The following is an 18,466-nucleotide window of genomic DNA, read 5'->3' as shown; positions in this document are numbered from 1 at the left end:
TACAGTACCCTGAACTTAACAAGAGCCCCTGGAAAACATGTTGATGGTTTGCACGGCCAAAAGTTTGATTTTGAGACTTCATAACCACAGACTTCATCAAATGATCATTGTTCTGACTGTGCTTAACTGTGCTGTGAAGTTTTTTTTTTTTGTTTGTTTTTGTTTTTTTGTAAATGAAGAGAAAAAAGCTTTTGTTAAGGTTAACAACCATGTCTCTTCGAGGCTGAACGGTTGGTTTCCCCATGGTGAAAGACTGAAAGATGACACGGGACTTTCCATTAATGTCCAAACTCATATTTATACCACTGTCAAACAGGAGATAGTGAAAGACATCAATAAAAGTACAAGATTGAGATCAACTGTAAAACTGATTTTTGTCACAAATGCCACTTGTCCTGGTTTTATTTTGAATACTGAATATTTGAAAATTTAACTTGAAGTTATTATTTACAGCTATTATTATTACCATTATTTGTATCACTGATTTGCATTTTTGTGAGGAAAAAAAAAAAGCTAAATTTTTTTGTGAATGTGTGTGTGTGTGTGTGTGTGTGTGTGTTGTGCGCGCGTTTGAGGGGGGCTATGACAACATTTTTTTTTTTGTAAATAAATTTAAATGATTTCCCCAAATGTAAGAGTGGGTAATTTTAATGATTATGTGTATTGTTTATGTTACGTAATTATTTTTGCTTGTTTACATATAGGTGCAATTAATACTTCCCATTTACTTACACTGGAAAAAATTCACACATCAATATAATAAAAAAATATGTCTTATATTTTTTACATTGTGTAGCTACAAGACACTGCACTGTGCAAGACTATATAAAATATCTAAATAGCAATATAATGGGAAGTTTAAAGTTTGAAATGCCTATAGTGGTTTTATGTTGAAGTTTTTTTCCCCACTGCAAGTCTACTGTACACAAATAACAAGCATGCGACTCCCACTTATTGCATCAGCACCGTGTTTACACTTGAAACGTGGGCAAGACAGGGCAGTGTCCCGGAGGGCAGATAGCCCTTTAAGACCACCATGTTTTGAGCACATGTAAAGCGGCTGCCGCTGCCTGTCTGTCAATAATCATGGCGGAATGGAACTGGAAGAGGTCTATCTCCAGTCCCTCCTCGGTGTCGGACACCGCTACATCCCTCGGCCGGGCTCTGTCACACTCCAAACTGAACCAGGCTGACCCGAAGGAGGTTTTTCATTCGCAGACTAATCTCAGTCATGGAAATGTCACGACGCTGCCCGGTCGAAGAAGAAAGTTGTCGAGCTGCAATAACCTGACAGAGTCCACAGAGTCCGTCCTGTCTCCCTGTGCCGAGGCGCGGGTCCTGGTTATCAACACTGGAGGGACCATCGGCATGACGCTCCATGATAACGGTAGCTAAGGCTAACGATGCTTCACTTTACCAGCTGACATCATGTTTCAATGCTAATGGTATTACAGCGAGCGGCTAGCTGGTTAGCAGCTAGCTAGTCAGTGGTGATGGAAATGTCTCTGGGGCGGCGAGTGGATGTGACATTGAGTTACCCTTTGCGTCTCACACACATGACCTTAAATAGGAGCTGCCATACACCGCCAAAACATCAGTGAAGCTCGCTTCTGGGAAAGCGCTGGCATCAAGTAAGGTTATGTCTATTTACTCAGTTAGGGTTACCTAAAGTGCACTCGGCGGTCAGGTAAACAGAAAACTTCCTCAATATAATGAGCTAGCCCAAGCAAGCCTTAATCCCAGGGTGCAATAAACTAAACGGAGGTTACAATTAAAGTTAAACCTCGCCATTATTTCATTGATTAAAAGGACAAGCATAATTAATAACACTATTCTGATCAGAGATTGTTTAGAGATAAGGTAGGAAGTCCTGAAAAATAACTTCAATTTGGAGACCCCTGGCATGAAAATATTTGGAAACTCCTGAGGGCAGACAGCATGTCAGACCCCTCTCACAGTAGCCACATAATGGGTAATGTGTTTCCCTGCTTTTTCATGTCAAAATGGCAGCTTTGAAGAAGGTGTATCAACATAGCAGAGCAGCAACGTGGCACTAGGTAAAATACATCCTAATATCATAGCACATAGCAGCCTGCTCAACGCTTTTTTTTTGGCATTCTGGTTGTCGATGGAAGACTAGCAAGGACAATCAAGTACATCAACACTACATAAACAAAAAATATTACCAGCAAAGATTGAGTTAAACAGTGTAAAATAAACATACATCAGTCATTCCCAGTGTTATGTGTGAGTGTGCGCATGCGCTGTGTATGTTAGCGGACGCGTCTACGTGCACCCGCATGAACCTGTTGCTCGTCTTAATTTCTCCCAGAGATGCTGCAAAAACCCGACTGCTCCAGCCCGCAGTCCCAGGCGAGGAGACATGGGCTGTGACCTGACCACGAAAATCTCTTTTAGCTGTGAAGTAATATGGACTGTCTTTTTTTATTTGACAGACTGCCAAGGCTCTTTTATTTAAAAAAAAAAAAAAAAAAAAAAAAAAAGTCAAATGCATTCACAATGAAATTACATGGCCAGAACCAGGCAATATGACAGTAACTGAGGCATGTGTTTACTCTACATTTGCTAGAGGACAATTTCTTTTAATGGTCAAGGGTTGTTTTTGCAAGGACATTTCCCTCCCCCTTTACTGTTCTCTAAGATCTTTGCAATCGTCTCATCATAGATTGTCCACACAGGTTATCTGTTCCAGGGTCAGTAACATGTCTCTCAGCTACCACATGTCAGTCTGTACTGTACTCTTGTGCATAAAAGTGATGGCTTGGTGCAGGCGCATGATGTCTTGAGATGTGTCACATGTGGCAAATAAAGCTGAGAGTAATGTCTTGCCTGATAATGTCGAGGTGCTGCCTGGCCAAGAGTTTGGTTGAATTAGATGCTACTGTCAATTACAAACGTGCCAATAAAAGACATGGATAAATACATTGCGCAAATGTAGATCCATTTAAAAACAATTTAGGCTTTTTTTATGTATTGAATTAATAATTCATTTGGTTAGTTGTTTCCACTGTATTTATTTATTGGTAAATTTAATAATTTATTAACTTACTTTTTATCTGATTGAGTACACTTGGTCCTCCATGTACGTCAATTATAACGTGCCATACTTAAGACTACCACTAGGGGTCAGTATGAGACTGTTTTGATGTTAAGATGATTGTAAATCCCATTTCTTATGCACCTAAATCTTCACTAAAAAAAAAAAAAAACGGTATTCAGTCACTAATTGTATTTAACCCACTTGGAGAAATCAACAAAATGTCACATTGGTCCCCTTCTCTGTGTAACTGTAACCCACAGTTCTTGCCCCAAAAGCCAATGCTCTTGTGAGCAGCCTGCGCAAGCTGCCCATCCTGCATGACGAGCAGTATGCCCAGCAGACCTGCCTGTATGAATACTATGAATCACCTGTAAACACCCTGGTCCTGCCGTAAGTTAACCAGCTCTTCCTCCCTACTCAGTCAGCATCTAAATATAACTTTTAAGAGCAACAGTAATTTGTCTTCTGCTCTCCACATGTATCTGTGTTTGTCCAGCACAATAGAGTGAAAAGTATTGTGCTGTCTTACTGTATGTTATACCTCATAACTTAACTTTTTTTTTTTTTGTTAGTATTAAACAACGGTTTAAAAACCTTATAATTCCTAAATGTCACCTTTACATAAACTGATAAGATCAATCAGTCACAGCCATGCAGTTTTGGATAAAAAAAACTCTGTTTCCATTTGGTTTCCAGGAGTTTGGATTGCGAGTTTTTCTCAACACAGATCAGTGCATATTGTCATATTGTTAGTTACTGTTCTGATATCATATTACATTTCCAACCTTTGCCTCTGCCAACCTTTATTAGCTGTCAACCTCCCAAACACTTGCTCCACCGAGTATTATATGTATTCATTACTTGCATTCAAATTTTTGTGAAACTGTCTTCTTTAACATATACTGAAACATTTAAAATGTACTTCTGTATTTAATTTAGTTAATTTTGTATTAGAGAAATCTGGAAATAAAATAACTGCAAGAAAGACTTCTGGTGGCTGTGTTGGTGGCTGATCGCTCACAAGGTTTCACAGGGATCAGTCTGGCATCAAAGGGAAATATGATTTTAATCACAGAATGCAAATCACTGAGAATGGAATTATAAGGTTGTCACATCTTTCATTCATTAATTTATTCATTCATTCATTCATTCATTATTCTTAATTTACGCATGCTTTACTTTGGCAGTGATGTACATGATCCAAAGAAATAAAATAATACCAGTTGTTCAAATAATAAATGACCACATTCAGCTAACGTTTTGTGACCGCTTGTCTTCCCAATGACCGAGATTTTACAGCTGATCTAATCTAATCTAAGTTATTATGGAGTTGATGGATGGATACCCCTGTGTTTGAGATGGATTTAATAGTCCTAAATCTCATTGATATAAATCTCCACATGCAGACATTTGAGAAGAGAGTGAAATCATCGATCTAAAATCTAGTCAGAACACTTTGTTGATGGTATAAACTAAATTATGTTACAATTAATAAGCAGTAAGCCACATTTTTATCAATATTAGCTTATACTTAGGACTGTGGTTTGTATCATGGTCGTGATGCAGCACAAGCTACACTTCACATTCCAAAAAGCAGAGACTGAATCAAAACCCCTCACCGCTCTCCCAGGAGTGGCAACGGAATGCCTGACTCTAAACTGCCTGTGTTGCCTTGACAGGAAGCCGACGCGCCACGCTGACCATCTATTTCACGGGTCCTGTAGTACTGGTAGCATACTGTGTGCCTGCACTGTGCTTGAGAGTGGTTTGATTTCTGTGCTTCCCTTCCCACCAAAAGTAAGGATGAACTTACTGGGCAGGAAATGCTTGCTGATGTGGGCTTTGTCAGTGGGAGGAATTGCCAGGGAGAGATACAGCTGCAGGTCGCCTGGGTAGTTTGTGTCTTATGTGTGGGACTCTGTCCTCGCTCATATCAACTGTGTGACCTGGCAACCAGCTGCTTTTGATGTGTGGCACATGACTAGCTTTAATAAATAGCCTTGCGTTTTCCACAACGTCTGAGTTTCTTTTGTTTACAGAGGTTTAGTTTGCAAGGTGTTGGTGTTGCACTGCGAGTGAAAGTAATCTACCCTCTGTTTGAGCCATGTTGTTTTGACCCCTGGTGCATGTGCTGTGCATCAATGACAGGAACCCTGCGGTGCCCGAGTTCATGGCTGATCAGGCCCAATAAGAGGTGCCTAGTAGTGTCCCTCCATCTGGAGGCTGAGTCCAAAGACTCCCGGGGTCAAACCTCTCCCGGCAGCCTCCACTGTAGGGTCTTCAGTGTCAGTGGTAGCAGGGACCTAATCTCCATGCAGACCGACACTTTCCCAGCCCCCCTACCCTCTGTCTCTTACCCCTTCATCTTGACCACCACTGTGAAAGCCAAGGAGTCTGTCAGCTCATGAGGTTGTGTTTGCTTGGCTCATTGTAGCGCCTTTTGTGTATGTTTTACTGCCCTCACTATCACTTCAGTGGCTACATGAGCATTTTCAGCATATCTGTCCTCACACTGCCACCTCCCTAGATTTCCTTATGTGTTCATTTCCCCTGCTAAATGTTTTCATTTTTAGGCATTAGTTTGCTCAGACTCACTAACCTAATATTAATAATTATACAGATACTTGTTAGTTTTACAAGTGTACATCTGCATGTTTTTTTTTTTTTTTAATTAATCTGCTGTGTTTTATTTCTCACATGTTCACTTTTTAAAATGTATTTACTCAGCACAGAGTTCATACAGTGTTAGCATCAACTGAAAAAGGCTCATATGCAAGTCTAATGGGTCTACTGTTGATAGCATGCAATTGCCTAGCCGGTGTTGAATACTCACTTCTGAGGAGGGAATTAGTTTATTGATTTATTGAAAAGCTGTATTCATGTGATGTTGAGAGGCAAGCCTCAAGGCCTTTTGCCCGCCCTCCCCATACACACACACACACACACACACACACATGCACACACAAACACACAGTTCTTTAGCGTCCCAAACATGCACACACACACACACACACATACACAGTTCTCTTCCTGCCATTAGCAGGCTTTGAGGCCTCTTAGCGCTGGTATGCTAATGTGCCGCCTTCCTATACCTTAGGCTATGCAGCCAGATAGATGAATAATTGGTGATTTGAATATGGTTTCTTGTGGCACTTTGGCCTTAAGATTATCAACAGCATATGTTCTAGGGTTCGATGTGGACATGGAGCTAATTGGAGGGCTGTCTGTAGGCCTCTGGTTAGGTGGACTAGGGCTTGCCTGCTCTTCCCCCTGCTGTTCCATTCAGCCCTGTCTCCATGTTAAGAGGCTGCCCTATGGTAATGTGGGGGGCTGCTGTATCCCACCCCGCTTCTTTAAAAGGGAGATTAAAACCAAAATCTTTTCACAGCTGCTTAGCCGGGCATGCTCCCTTTATTCCCCCTTAGTGTGAGAGCTGGGGTCACAACTTTAAATTCCACTTTGAACTGAAATAAATATGTATACATTTGAGGCTCCAAGCTCCCCTCTTATAATTGTAATGGAAAAAGGAACATGTTTTTTTGCCCTAACCTGAAATTATCCATTTTTTTTACTGGGACGCAGAGGTCTACTGTAGGCCAGACAACCCTCAAGCAATCCTCAAGAACAAATTAGCCACCTTCTGTCTCTCAGCTTTGCCTGTATTTACAATACACAGTGGTAATGCCTCACAGAACATTAGGACCTTACCCTGAGGAAAAGGAAAATGCTTAACTTTAAAGTGCTGCTCTTTCTTCCTAACGTGTGCCAGCCGTGCCCCTCCTTCATAACACCTCCATAATTCTCTCTCTGTGCTTTGAAACAGATTTTGGCACCCTGCTGCTTAGACAGAAGGCCCAGCTAAATAGACTTTGTCTCGCTTCATAAAGTCGGCTTGGTTTTTAGCATTCCCCTACCCTTCTTTACGCTCACTTCTCTAATTTAAACAAAACTTGGTCTAACTTTGTTAACTAAACAAAATAAAGACAAATAACACTGTAATAGCCTGAGAGTGATTTGCTTTTTCATAATAATTTGTTTAACTGTGTGTTGTTAATGTGTCTTGGAGTGAACATTTATTCTTGCTGTGACTGTAACCATTCAATTATATTGGGATGCTTGTTCTTTGTATTTGTCAGTCCTTGTTTACGATAATTGGAACTCAAAGATATCTTGTTTCTTGTTTCCAGGCTGCACAAAGACAATAAGAGGATAGTCTACTCCGTTTTAGAGTATTGCCCTCTCCTTGACTCCTGCAATATGACCACAGATGACTGGGGTAGAATTGGAAAGGACATTGAGGTACTTGCTGATGTATTGATGTCATTTAGTTTCATTCCATAACCATGAAATTGATATGCGCCGCGTCAATTATTGCTATAATATCCAGAAAATCATTTTACTGAGACTGAACAAATCATTGTATTATGTTATTTTGAGGTTTTATTGCACCTGATTTGCACTTCATTTGTTGTCTTTCTTCAGAAAAACTACGAGAACTATGACGGTTTTGTGATCCTCCATGGCACAGACACAATGGCTTACACTGCCTCGGCCCTGTCCTTCATGTGTGAACACCTGGGCAAACCAGTTATTCTCACCGGCTCACAGGTGACAGCTGCTATCTTCATAGGTCTCGCTGACAAAACGCCCTCATGGCACTTGGAGTATTTACTGGCCTCTAAAGATAAGATACGGCCTGTTTGCAGGTGCCGATCTATGAGATGAGGAACGATGGCCGGGACAACCTGCTGGGGGCGCTGCTGATCGCTGGCCAGTTTGTGATTCCTGAGGTGAATGAATGGGGATGACACCTGCAAAGCTGCTCAGCTTCATGTCATTGGATTAGATTTTACCTTACTGATCCTAAAGTGGGGGTATAAAGAACTGTAACTGTGAAAGAGAAAAAGACGATGAATATGAAACTGAATGACTCCCAGCAGTGTAGTGTTTTTTTTTTTTTTTTTTGCTAGTTTTGCATTATCACTGTTACTTTTTGTTTGTTTTTTGTAAATGATGAAGATCAAAATTTACGCTGTGTATTGATTCTTGTCTGAGAATCTGCCACGTTCTTTGAAAACAGGTGTACGAGTGAATATTGTTCGCATGCAAAAGGCAACAAAAGCCCTCTTTGACTACTTGTCTGACAAGAATGACAGTGTTATGTTTCGCAATACCGAACAATTACCCGAAACAGGAAGTGGACTGAAAAGTTGCAACTGCCTGTTAGATGGATGCTGTCTTATTTGTATTTCATCAAATGCGCCACCTCAAGTTAATAAGGACACACTGATATGGTTTTATTGACTGGCTTACTATAATGAGGCTAGTTAAAACCATTCCATGTCTTGGATTTTTGCCTTCTATAGCAAAATTGTGTGCAGTGAATAAAACAAAGGCTTGTATATCTCTCTCTTTCTGTTCAGGTGTGCCTGTATTTCCACAACAAACTGTACAGGGGTAATCGGGTAACCAAGGTGGATGCTGGAAGTTTCAATGCTTTCAACTCCCCTAACTTGCCTCCTCTGGCCAATGCTGAAGTGGATATTACAAGTAATCAAGGGGTTTAATGGGTCTGTCATGTTATGTGGCAAATAAATCTCTGTTGTAGCCAGTCTCATCAGACTTTCACAAACGCGAGGATTTGCTTTTATTAATCTGTTTTCTCCCGTCTTTCCTGTAGTCAACTGGGACACGGTGTGGAGGGCGAACACCACGGCGAAGTTTCGAGTCAGCACCGAGCTGAACCGGAATGTGGGCCTGCTCCGGCTGTTCCCAGGCATCACTGCTGCTACTGTAAGTCACTGGAGAAAGGGTGATGCAATGTGCCATGTGAATTGACTCTCCTTTTGCATGCCAAGGCTGCATTCTCATTAGAGCAGTCGATGATATGCTGGAGTTACGGCTGTTGAACAAGACGAGCAGTGTTTATAATGTCTGTCATATTCGCCAGGTGTCTAGAAGTCACTTGTTGTCCTTTGTTTGTAGTTTAAAAAAACAACAACAAAATAATTATTTGGTATGTATTTTTTTTTTCGGCTTTGAGGTAATATTCAGCTCATGCTTTGATGTATTGCCTCATGCTCAGACTTGACTGATGAGCCAGCATTTGTGTTGGTGGTCTGCATAAGCAGGGAGCTGGCCCCATATTCTTCTCATATTCTGAAGAGAATAAAAATGGAATAAGTTTTGTCATATACAAAACACCAAATTATATTTAAAAGATCAAATCATGAAAGAGCTGAAATAAAAAAAAATTAAATCTGTAATTTACTTTGGAAAAAGGTGGATAAATTACCAGTTGATGGCATTGAGTTAATGTAGGCTAATCCCGCAATACAACAATATGTTTATTTCTGGTATTTACAGTGCAGCAGTTCTCTGTATCACTGAACCACAGGGGGAAAGGGGAGGAAGAAACCTCATGTTTAAGACATCAACATTTATTTTCCAGTGATAATGTAGCAAATGCTATTGTGAAGAGGGCACTGTATATCGTAAAACAGAGAAGACTGTCAGTGTAAAGGCACAAAAACAATTTCTCATGTGAAAGTCTGCTAGGTATATATTGTTCATAAAGTCTGCGGAGGCCAAAAATGAATTGCAAGGAGAGTAAAGCCATTCTCACTGATTGTGTTTGTTGTAACAACTGTAGCTATTGTTGGAGCCTTACCCTAAATGTAAAAACAATGCAGCTCAATCTGCCCCTGTCTTTGTCTACCTGTGTGTCATGCGCATAAGCACATGCACACACCCACAAACGCACATGAGGTGATGGCACAAGCATAAGTGGAATGTGAAAGGTCCAAACTCTGCCAACAGCAGAAATAAGTGTCAGTCATGAAGGTTAGAATCAGCTTAGAATGCTGCTGTGAACCCGGTTTATTTTCTCAACCTGTCACGATGTAATTCAAGGTATTTTTCAAAGGTATTTTTTTTTCTCTACTGAAATAGATGGCAGTTAGATTTGTGGTAATTTTATAGCACTGTTACCTGTATTCCATTACTTTGCCGTTCATGTTCGAAGCTGCCAACAAAGCTTAGCCCAGAGAACAATTTGATAGAGTTATGGGCCATGACCAATCACCCTGTAAAGACCTGAGATTGGCATAGATAGTGTAACATTTAGCTGCACCTCCCCCTCAGGAGGCTGCAGGGAGGGTAGCTTTACTGTCTCAATCTGCTCCCCCTGCCCAGGTTGGCTATCAAGACCTTCGAGCTGCATTTATGAGGCACAGTTTTGATTGGGCACCAAGCTCTCATGTGCCTACTGTTCCTGCCATATGTCAGCATCTTTGGTAATCTGTGTCAAACAGTACTTGATCCAGATTTGATCCAAAGTGCTTATCACATCAAAAATATTGGCTGAACATGGCACTTTTAATGCCACCTCTTCTCTGGCATTTTATATTAGGTGCCACGTCCTTGCCTAGTGACATTATTCTTGCTAACACCTTAAATTTAATGGTTCTGTCCTTCCTGCCATTTCATCCATCTCTTCTCCAGATGCCAGGGCTGCTGATGTGGTATAGGGTCTCCCAGTGCCAGTCAACCAGTGACTGAGACACTGGTTGTGTAGATGGCACCAGATGGGCTTTTAGGGGAGCGGTTGGGATCATGGGTGGGTGTAGGGGGGATGGTGTTTGGAGGGTAACATAGAATACTAATTCCTCATTCTTGATCCTGCCCGGTTGATCTGCTAATTCAATTGGTCAGAAGAAATATGTCTCTGGTTGTGTGTGCAGGTGAGGGCTTTCCTGCAACCGCCCATGGAGGGCGTCGTCCTGGAGACGTATGGCAGCGGAAATGCCCCCGACAACCGTGCTGACTTGCTGGAGGAGCTGAAGAAGGCCACTGATCGAGGTGTCATCATTGTCAACTGCACCCAGTGTCTGAGGGGGTCTGTGTCTACGTCTTATGCCACTGGCAAGGTAGGTCGTGCCACTTAGTCAGTCTTGAGTTTCCTCCTGAGATACTGACTCATTTCCCATTGGAGGGAACAGTTAATTTGAGAAGAAACTCAAACTTCTGATTAGACAGAATCAGTTTAGCTATCACTTATTCGTGTGACTTCCTCAGGTTTTGATAGATGCGGGTCTGATAGCTGGCTGTGACATGACCCCGGAGGCCGCCCTGTCTAAGCTGTCCTACATCCTGGCCAGAACAGACCTTGATCTAGAAGCCAAGAAAAAGGTGGGCATCTACATTCATGAGACTTTTTTACATTTCCTTACCTGTAGAACTGGAGAAAAATCCCCCCCCAAAAAACCTTAGAGTAATAAGCATGGAGTAACACTATCACTAAAAGTGAAACATTTGTGTGCATGTGACCCTTCCCAGATGGTAGGCCAGAACCTGCGAGGTGAGATGATTGCTGACGTAGAGGGAGCCAAGCTGTCCCTGAGTGATAGCCGTTTCATCCAGGTTATCGCCAAATCTCTCAGCATCAGTTGTAAGGAGGTGAGCTCACTGGTGTCTGAGATCTAATACACACACACACACACACACACACACACACACACACACACACACACACACACACACAGTGTATATGTGTGCATTTGTACCACTCCAACACAGCAAGTTCTTCTCTTGTCAAACAGGTTTTTCAGACTTTACCTTATCTGACAAAGCACCCGGCTCCTATTGTTGTACAAAAGTTGTTAAATAAAAGAAGTCATTCAAAGGCCATTTCAAAAACTTATTCGATACAGAGGTCATTCAGCGTTTTGCAGTAGGCACTTTTCATGATCAAAATCTGTGGTGTCTACAGGAGCTGGAGGCCATCCGTGATGCCCTGACCCCCCCACTGGCATGTGCTGCTGCGAAGATCGGAGATATAGAAGCCTTAGAAACCATAAGGGAAATGGTGAGCAGCAACCATGTTTGTTACCACAACCACATCATCATCATCTATATAAAACAAGCCCTGATTTTGGCCTCTCGCATTTTACCTGGCTCATCTGGATCAGGGTTGTCTTCCAGGAGTGATTTACCCAAGTTGACCCTTATACAATCAGCCTGTGAATTTTTGGTGTCACGTTTCCTGTATGAGAAGGGTATTACCCCCTCCCCTCCCACGCACACACCTTTTTATTTGTTTATTTGATTATTTATTTTGTTATTGTGTTTAATTCTATCATTAATTTGCAGTTTATTTTATTTATTTATTTTTTTAGTTGATTTTCTTACTGTGCTGTGTACATCTCACACCATGCTTCTATGTCCTTTTGTTTACTATGTTCTGGCTGCATTGTAAGTTTCAACTTATTTCTCAATGAAAAATAAGTTTAAAAACACTGAGAAACACAGAAAATGTGTGCACAGATAGTTCAGTATTGTTTATATCAGTACAACAGTACACAGTACAAAATTCGTAGACTACTTTTTTGAAAACGAAACATGAGACCAGACTGGTAAAGCAGGCACAAGAGTCACATGCACATGTATGATGTATTTGGTTTGTCTGAGATACAATCACTAGATGAATGGACATATTGTTCCTATTAACCAGCATTGCAGTAACTTCATCTCTTCTCTCCTTTAATGATACAAAGTTTATCTACCTTTGAACAATGCAGAGAAGACATGAAGTGCAGTGATTGTGTCTGGCCTGACCTTAATGTTTGAACTGGTAAATGCAGTGTGTGCAGTTGATTCTTGATAAGCGACTGGAAGTGGCTCACAGGATGAGCTCAGTGTGGTTACACCTAGTGTTAGATGGATAGATATAAATAGATAAATAGATATTCTTTTGTTGTGAACTTTGGCCATGAGAACAATTCCTGTGTTTTTTTGTTTTGTTTTGTTTTGTTTTTACTCCATCAACTCCATTTTTTATATATATATATTCAAGAGCATGGTGTTGAGCAGAGTAATAAAGACAAATATCAAAGAAAATACATACAGTTAATCAAGCACCATGTACAACTTAAGTGGTCATGTCCTCCTCTTGCACAGGGCAGTAACCTGTGTCTAGGTGACTATGATGGACGCACACCCCTACATATTGCTGCCTGCGAAGGCCACTTCAAATTGGTGCAGTACTTGTTGAGCCACGGGGCCACAGTCTATGCTAAAGATCGCTATGGAGACACACCGCTGTGCAACGCTGTACGCTTCAGGTAAGGGTACCTCAGTTTAAAAAATTATGGCTGATGTCTTTGTGTTATTTGTGTGTCAAAATAATGCTGCCATTTATTGAGATACAAGTGGGGCATTTAAAATCCCCCTTTGGCCGTTAGCAACCATTTTTATACCTTATCCTTGTCCCAGACTTTAGTGAAAATATGGTGTTAATAGCTGCTGTAGAGGGGGGTTCATTAAATGAGCTGCTGCATGGCAGGGAATCTGGCTCTGCTTAAATGACATGACGAGAGCAGTGGCTGTCTAGAGGGGCTTGAAACCAGGGGAGAAAATCGTAATGGAGTTTAGAGGCCAAACAATAATTACAAGCTAATTAGGCTAATTGTCATCTGACAATTTAGGCAGTGTTTATTTTTATCAAAGCTGTTTTTGTTTAATTTTGTCATTCAGTGACATTGCTCTAAATGTCTGTCTGGGAAAACTGGTGCTCAGTGTTTCTGTGTGAGTGTTAGGTTGAGCCTCGGGGTGAAAACGAATGTGTCAGAGTTGTGGCTGTTGTCCCTTTTAACGGTTAGCACAGCAAGTACAGACTTGTTGCCTTTTGTGATGGTAGATTGATGCCCTGTAGCACCAATACTGCTTGATGCACTGCCACTTGCTAATTTTCTCCCAAATCACTTTTGATTAAATACATTTTCCTGAATTGCTGAATTGCTTTCAGGATGTCCACATTTTGGCGTGGGACTTTGCGTGGCTTTCAGTGTCACTGACGCTGCATAGAGGAGCACAAACTGGTGCCCATATAAGGACTGGCACTGAGTAGAGCGAAAGAAGAGTTAGAGAACAAAAGGGGTGTGATCTCTGAACCAGTCCTACCAGCCAGCTCCCAGTTTCACAGATGACAGAGATACTGGGTGGTTGACACTCTGCAGGAAGTCTATTTTAAGTCCTTGTAATTGTTCCTGTGGTTGATAGTCGACAGACCTCTCCTATAAACGATTATGCTTCAAGCTGCAGTCCTATGTAACTTACCTTATCCATTAAACTCAGTGCTGTTTTACATTTCAATTCCAAAATTAGAAACGTGCTGAACCACACTGCTCATTTTTTATCCCTTGGAGTTGTGCTGTCACTATATGTGACTCCTGCGTGGGCGGTTCATCACAAGGCCCTGAGGGACTTGTTCCTACTCGCCAAGCAACAGTCACTCTGTCACAACCACTGCTCATACAGCTCAGAATTAAAACATTTGGAATTGACGATATTATATCGTCATATATTTGTGCTATTTTGTTGTATATAAATCATGTTTATTAACAGTAACTTGACACTTAGTGAGGGATGTTTAGTTGAAGATTGAGAATATGTCTTGTGTTTTATTTGTTTTAACTGATGGATATATCGATATTTATATATTACATACACAGTGATGATAATAATATGACCACATGACACATTTTCTCTACCTCTTCTTCTGTCTAACCCAGACACAAAGATGTAGTGAAGCTGTTGAGAAAGACTGGAGCCCACTTCTCCAGGGATGAGTTGGAGGATGCAGGCACAGAGCTATGCAGGTGAGACACACACACACACACACACACACACACACACACACAAACACACGTCCTCCTAACAAACGCACACATACAAGCACAGAGTCGCTCAGCCATGCACAGTGACCCATCCTACATAGCTGCCACAGGTGCGACCAGTCGCCCCAGTCTTGCGGAAACTGCAGGAATGCTCCCTGGCAGCATAGCTTTGGATCTCCACAGCATCTCCAGTAACACGGTCTATGTCTTGAGACACTTGAACAGGTTTTAGACAGATCAGGTCACATGCATAGTTTCGAACCTTTTGCTAAGTGCAGCAGACATGGATTGTAATTTTAATGTATTTGTTTTAGGATAAAATGACACATGGCAACTTGTTCTGATACAGCAAACATCAGGCATTGCTTTTTAATCCTGGTACTCTAGAACATCAAACATCTCACACTCAACATTATACTTTTGCTTCCATTTACTTGAAGTGCAACTAAGGTGATTGTACTAGTAACAGAGGTTGATCCCCGAATTGCTGTCACTTGCTGTGCTTCAGCCTGGCAGCCGCTGGTGACATGGAGGGTCTGGAAATATGGAGCCTAGCTGGAGCAGATCTGAACAAACCAGGCTATGATGGACAAACAGCATTAGGAGTTGTGAGTCCTTGCGAGACTTGTTTACATTATTACATATTTTACATATTTAATAAAAATCTAGTTTTTACCTCTTACTGTATTGTCCTAAATCTTTTTTTTTCCCACATTCTTCACCTGTCCCAGGCCCAGGCTGTTGGTAAGAAGGATGTGGTGGCATTTCTGTGCCAGCTTATGAGCACTAAATCCCAGGTAACAGCTGGTTTCCATTCTAAAAATACCCCTGCACTTGCTTCACTTCACACTCTCACTATTAAACACAGGCAAGATGCATGCTGGTCCAACACTGAGATCGGTGTAATTCTTTGTCAATAATTTCCTCAATCACGTCAATAATTTCAATCACGTCTGTCTTATGCTTAATTCCAGACAATATTTGGTGAATTGAATGAGTATGATGAAAATGATGATGATGATGATGAGGTAAACTGCATTTAGTGGATATGTGTGTTTCCCAAATTTAGCATGAGCCTCCCCTCCTTGCATGGTTACGTTGACTCCCTTTTACATCTGTTTACATCAGTCAGTTGTTTGAATAAAGCATATTTTCCCTTCTTTTTCGTGTTGTAATAATTTGGGTTAAACCCCACAATGGGTTTCTCAGAACTGCTGTTCAGTGACTTAAATGCCTCTTTGCAACTTATTATGTTTCCTCTCATGTGGTGTGTCATTTTATGAAATTAAACAAAATCAAAAATTTTCATTTAATGAACACCAAAAATGAATAGCACTCCTTCTTGAGTATAAAAAAGAAGATGCTGAATCTTCTTATCATTACCTTTATTTACATAGTGCTTAGTTAGTTCACAAAGTGCTTCACAAGCTGTCATAAAGCAACAGCAAAATGAGATACAAAGCAAACACAATCGCTTTTAAGATTTATTGTTTTTAAAGAGTTGACAATTACTTTTTGAACCTAAACATTCCTCAAACCTTTCTGCTTTGTTTCTAATAAATTTTTTATCACTTTGCAGTTTCCCCTATTCAAAAAGTATGTGTATGCTAAACCTGTGCAACCTGCTGACTCTGAAGGACTGGCCCAGTGTGTATGCTTGTTCCTGTGAATTGTAAAGAGTGCTGAAAACAAAAACCTCTCAGTTAGAAGTGCTCCACATTAATGCTGTCTCTCTCTCTCTGTCTGTGTCAGAACGGCGGTGTGATCGAGTTCACCGCCCCCCCGACAGGTTCCTGAACTGACGCTGCCTCAGCCAACAGGAAACGCGTCCTCCGTCTGTCTGCTTCGCCTACCAAACTGCTCCCGTCACACCGTCCACTGTTTAATTTCACAGTCTTATGCTCACCCTTTGGGCGTCTGCCTAAGCCCGTGGAATTGCACCTTCTTTTAAGCAATATAGAGTTTCTGTGTGTTTTATGCTGCACCTATAGAGCTGTATTCTGCCGATCCTTCCAATTGCATACAACATTAAATAATCCATTGTATAAATGCATATTGCCGACACACGGCGGCACTACATGTTGAAATAGATTTTATTGTCTGATATTTACTGTTGAAAGGAACGTTTTACTCTGCTGAATGTTTTAAGTAAATGTTAATATGAAGGATTAACATCAGGCTCAGTGATGTGACATCAAAACAAGGAATTCAGAGCAACCTTCCCCTGAGTTGTTTCAAAGGATGAAAAAAACAAACAAACCTCACATAACTGCTTCATCACTGGAGAATGGTCTTGGTCAGGGACCTCTTTGTCAACTTCTTTAAATATTGTTACACTATTGTCTTAATCTACAGCAATATATTTATATATTATTTGGGGAAGTATGGTGTGAAATTCCTTGGTCCTATTTATTGACTATTTTTAAAGTAAGGTGGAAACTGATGGTTGTACTGTGATTGTATGAGTTTAATTTATATCCAGTCTTGGCACTTGTCCATTTGGGTCAAAATATATAACTACCTCGCAGGCAGAAAAAAAACAGCAATTTCCATCCATTCTCATTCATCCTGTTTCTACGCTGCTTTCCCAGCTGGAAAAGTAGCAGATGTCACCCATGGCACTGTGAGATTTAAATCATCATGTGAGCCAGGTCACGACTTGAAACTCTGTCACAGTTTCTGTCTTGTATAAGCTGTCGCCTGTGTGATGACAAACGGCATTATCGTGCTGGTCGTAGTTCTGTTTGGAAGTGGGAGTCAGTTTTCATCTGTGTTACTCTCAGGGGCGCCGTATATGGGGGAAAAGTTAGGACAATTCCAAGGGCCCTCGCCTGACAGGGGCCCCAAAAAAATAGGTAAAAACTAATATAAAATTATTAAACCATCATTGAGTAAATATATATATATATTTTTTCATGGGGCCCAAAATTCCTGGCGGCGCCCCTGGTTACTCTGTGCAAACACTGAAAGTTACATTTGATAATCCAGGTAATTTTGTCACTTGTAAGTTATCATCTGTGAAAGAGTATTATTTTATTCTATGATTAGGTATTACCGAATCACAAATCTATTTTGATATTTACTTAAATTTGTTCCTGCTGCTTACAATGCTGTTGGTTCTGGTAGTTTCTTTGTGTTGTATTACAAACAGTCTCGTATTTGTTTGTGTTCGTGTGTGAAAAGTTATTTGGTCTGTTTCTTCTGTGGACATAGCATCACTGTTGCGTAAGAGAGATTGTAATGTTGACCCACTCAATGTTTTATGCAGATATGGAAAAAAGCACACACAAATAAATTACCAGTTTGAAGAAAATGACTTCTGTGGTTTATATAAACGGCAAATACAACCCCTATGTTGAAGAAAAGCACCTGAAACTGTACTACGTATGTACTGCTCCTGGTAGAAGTTTCTCAAGTGACTTGCCCATGATGTGGTTATCCATATAAATTAGTGTGCCCCTCCCCAATTGTTGGAGGTCATTTTGATTATGGCACCAGGATTCCTTGTATTCTGTAAAGGAATGTGTGATGAATAATAATGGGATTCATATTGACTGCAGTAGACCCATAGCAGGAGAAATACTGCATCGATCCCAAATACAGGCCTGTAGCATGGCATCATTCTGTTTGCATGCTCTTGCTGTTTGTCTGACATAAATCAAAGTTTAGCTACCATCACAAATTCTCGACGCCTACATAAAACAACATTAGGTTTCATCAGGGCCATGTG

At 40.9% G+C, this 18,466-nt stretch overlaps 2 protein-coding genes across 3 annotated transcripts in view; both read left to right on the top strand.

Moving 5' to 3' along the window:
- Nucleotides 1–18,466, top strand: part of LOC115354312 (inositol-tetrakisphosphate 1-kinase-like) — a 578,973-nt gene that overhangs the window by 140,203 nt on the left and 420,304 nt on the right. The window lies entirely within an intron of this gene.
- Nucleotides 1,005–18,044, top strand: aspg (asparaginase homolog (S. cerevisiae)). Of its 2 annotated transcripts, none has more exons than XM_030044650.1 (16): nucleotides 1,005–1,387; nucleotides 3,322–3,451; nucleotides 7,249–7,360; nucleotides 7,544–7,669; nucleotides 7,768–7,851; nucleotides 8,485–8,611; nucleotides 8,742–8,854; nucleotides 10,804–10,989; nucleotides 11,138–11,251; nucleotides 11,399–11,518; nucleotides 11,832–11,927; nucleotides 13,019–13,182; nucleotides 14,632–14,718; nucleotides 15,245–15,344; nucleotides 15,468–15,533; nucleotides 15,711–16,475. In XM_030044650.1, exons 1-16 carry the CDS (start codon nucleotides 1,087–1,089, stop codon nucleotides 15,777–15,779), a joined length of 1,995 nt encoding a protein of 664 aa, XP_029900510.1. In that variant the 5' UTR covers nucleotides 1,005–1,086; the 3' UTR covers nucleotides 15,780–16,475. The 2 variants fall into 2 exon arrangements, with proteins under 2 accessions (XP_029900510.1, XP_029900511.1); XM_030044651.1 differs by lacking the exon at nucleotides 15,711–16,475 and adding an exon at nucleotides 16,489–18,044 and having other exon boundaries at nucleotides 1,007–1,387.

The sequence above is a fragment of the Myripristis murdjan genome, chromosome 22, assembly GCF_902150065.1.
Source record: "Myripristis murdjan chromosome 22, fMyrMur1.1, whole genome shotgun sequence".
In the NCBI taxonomy this organism is placed as follows: Eukaryota; Metazoa; Chordata; class Actinopteri; order Holocentriformes; family Holocentridae; genus Myripristis; species Myripristis murdjan.
This window is presented reverse-complemented; position numbering and strand designations above follow the sequence as displayed.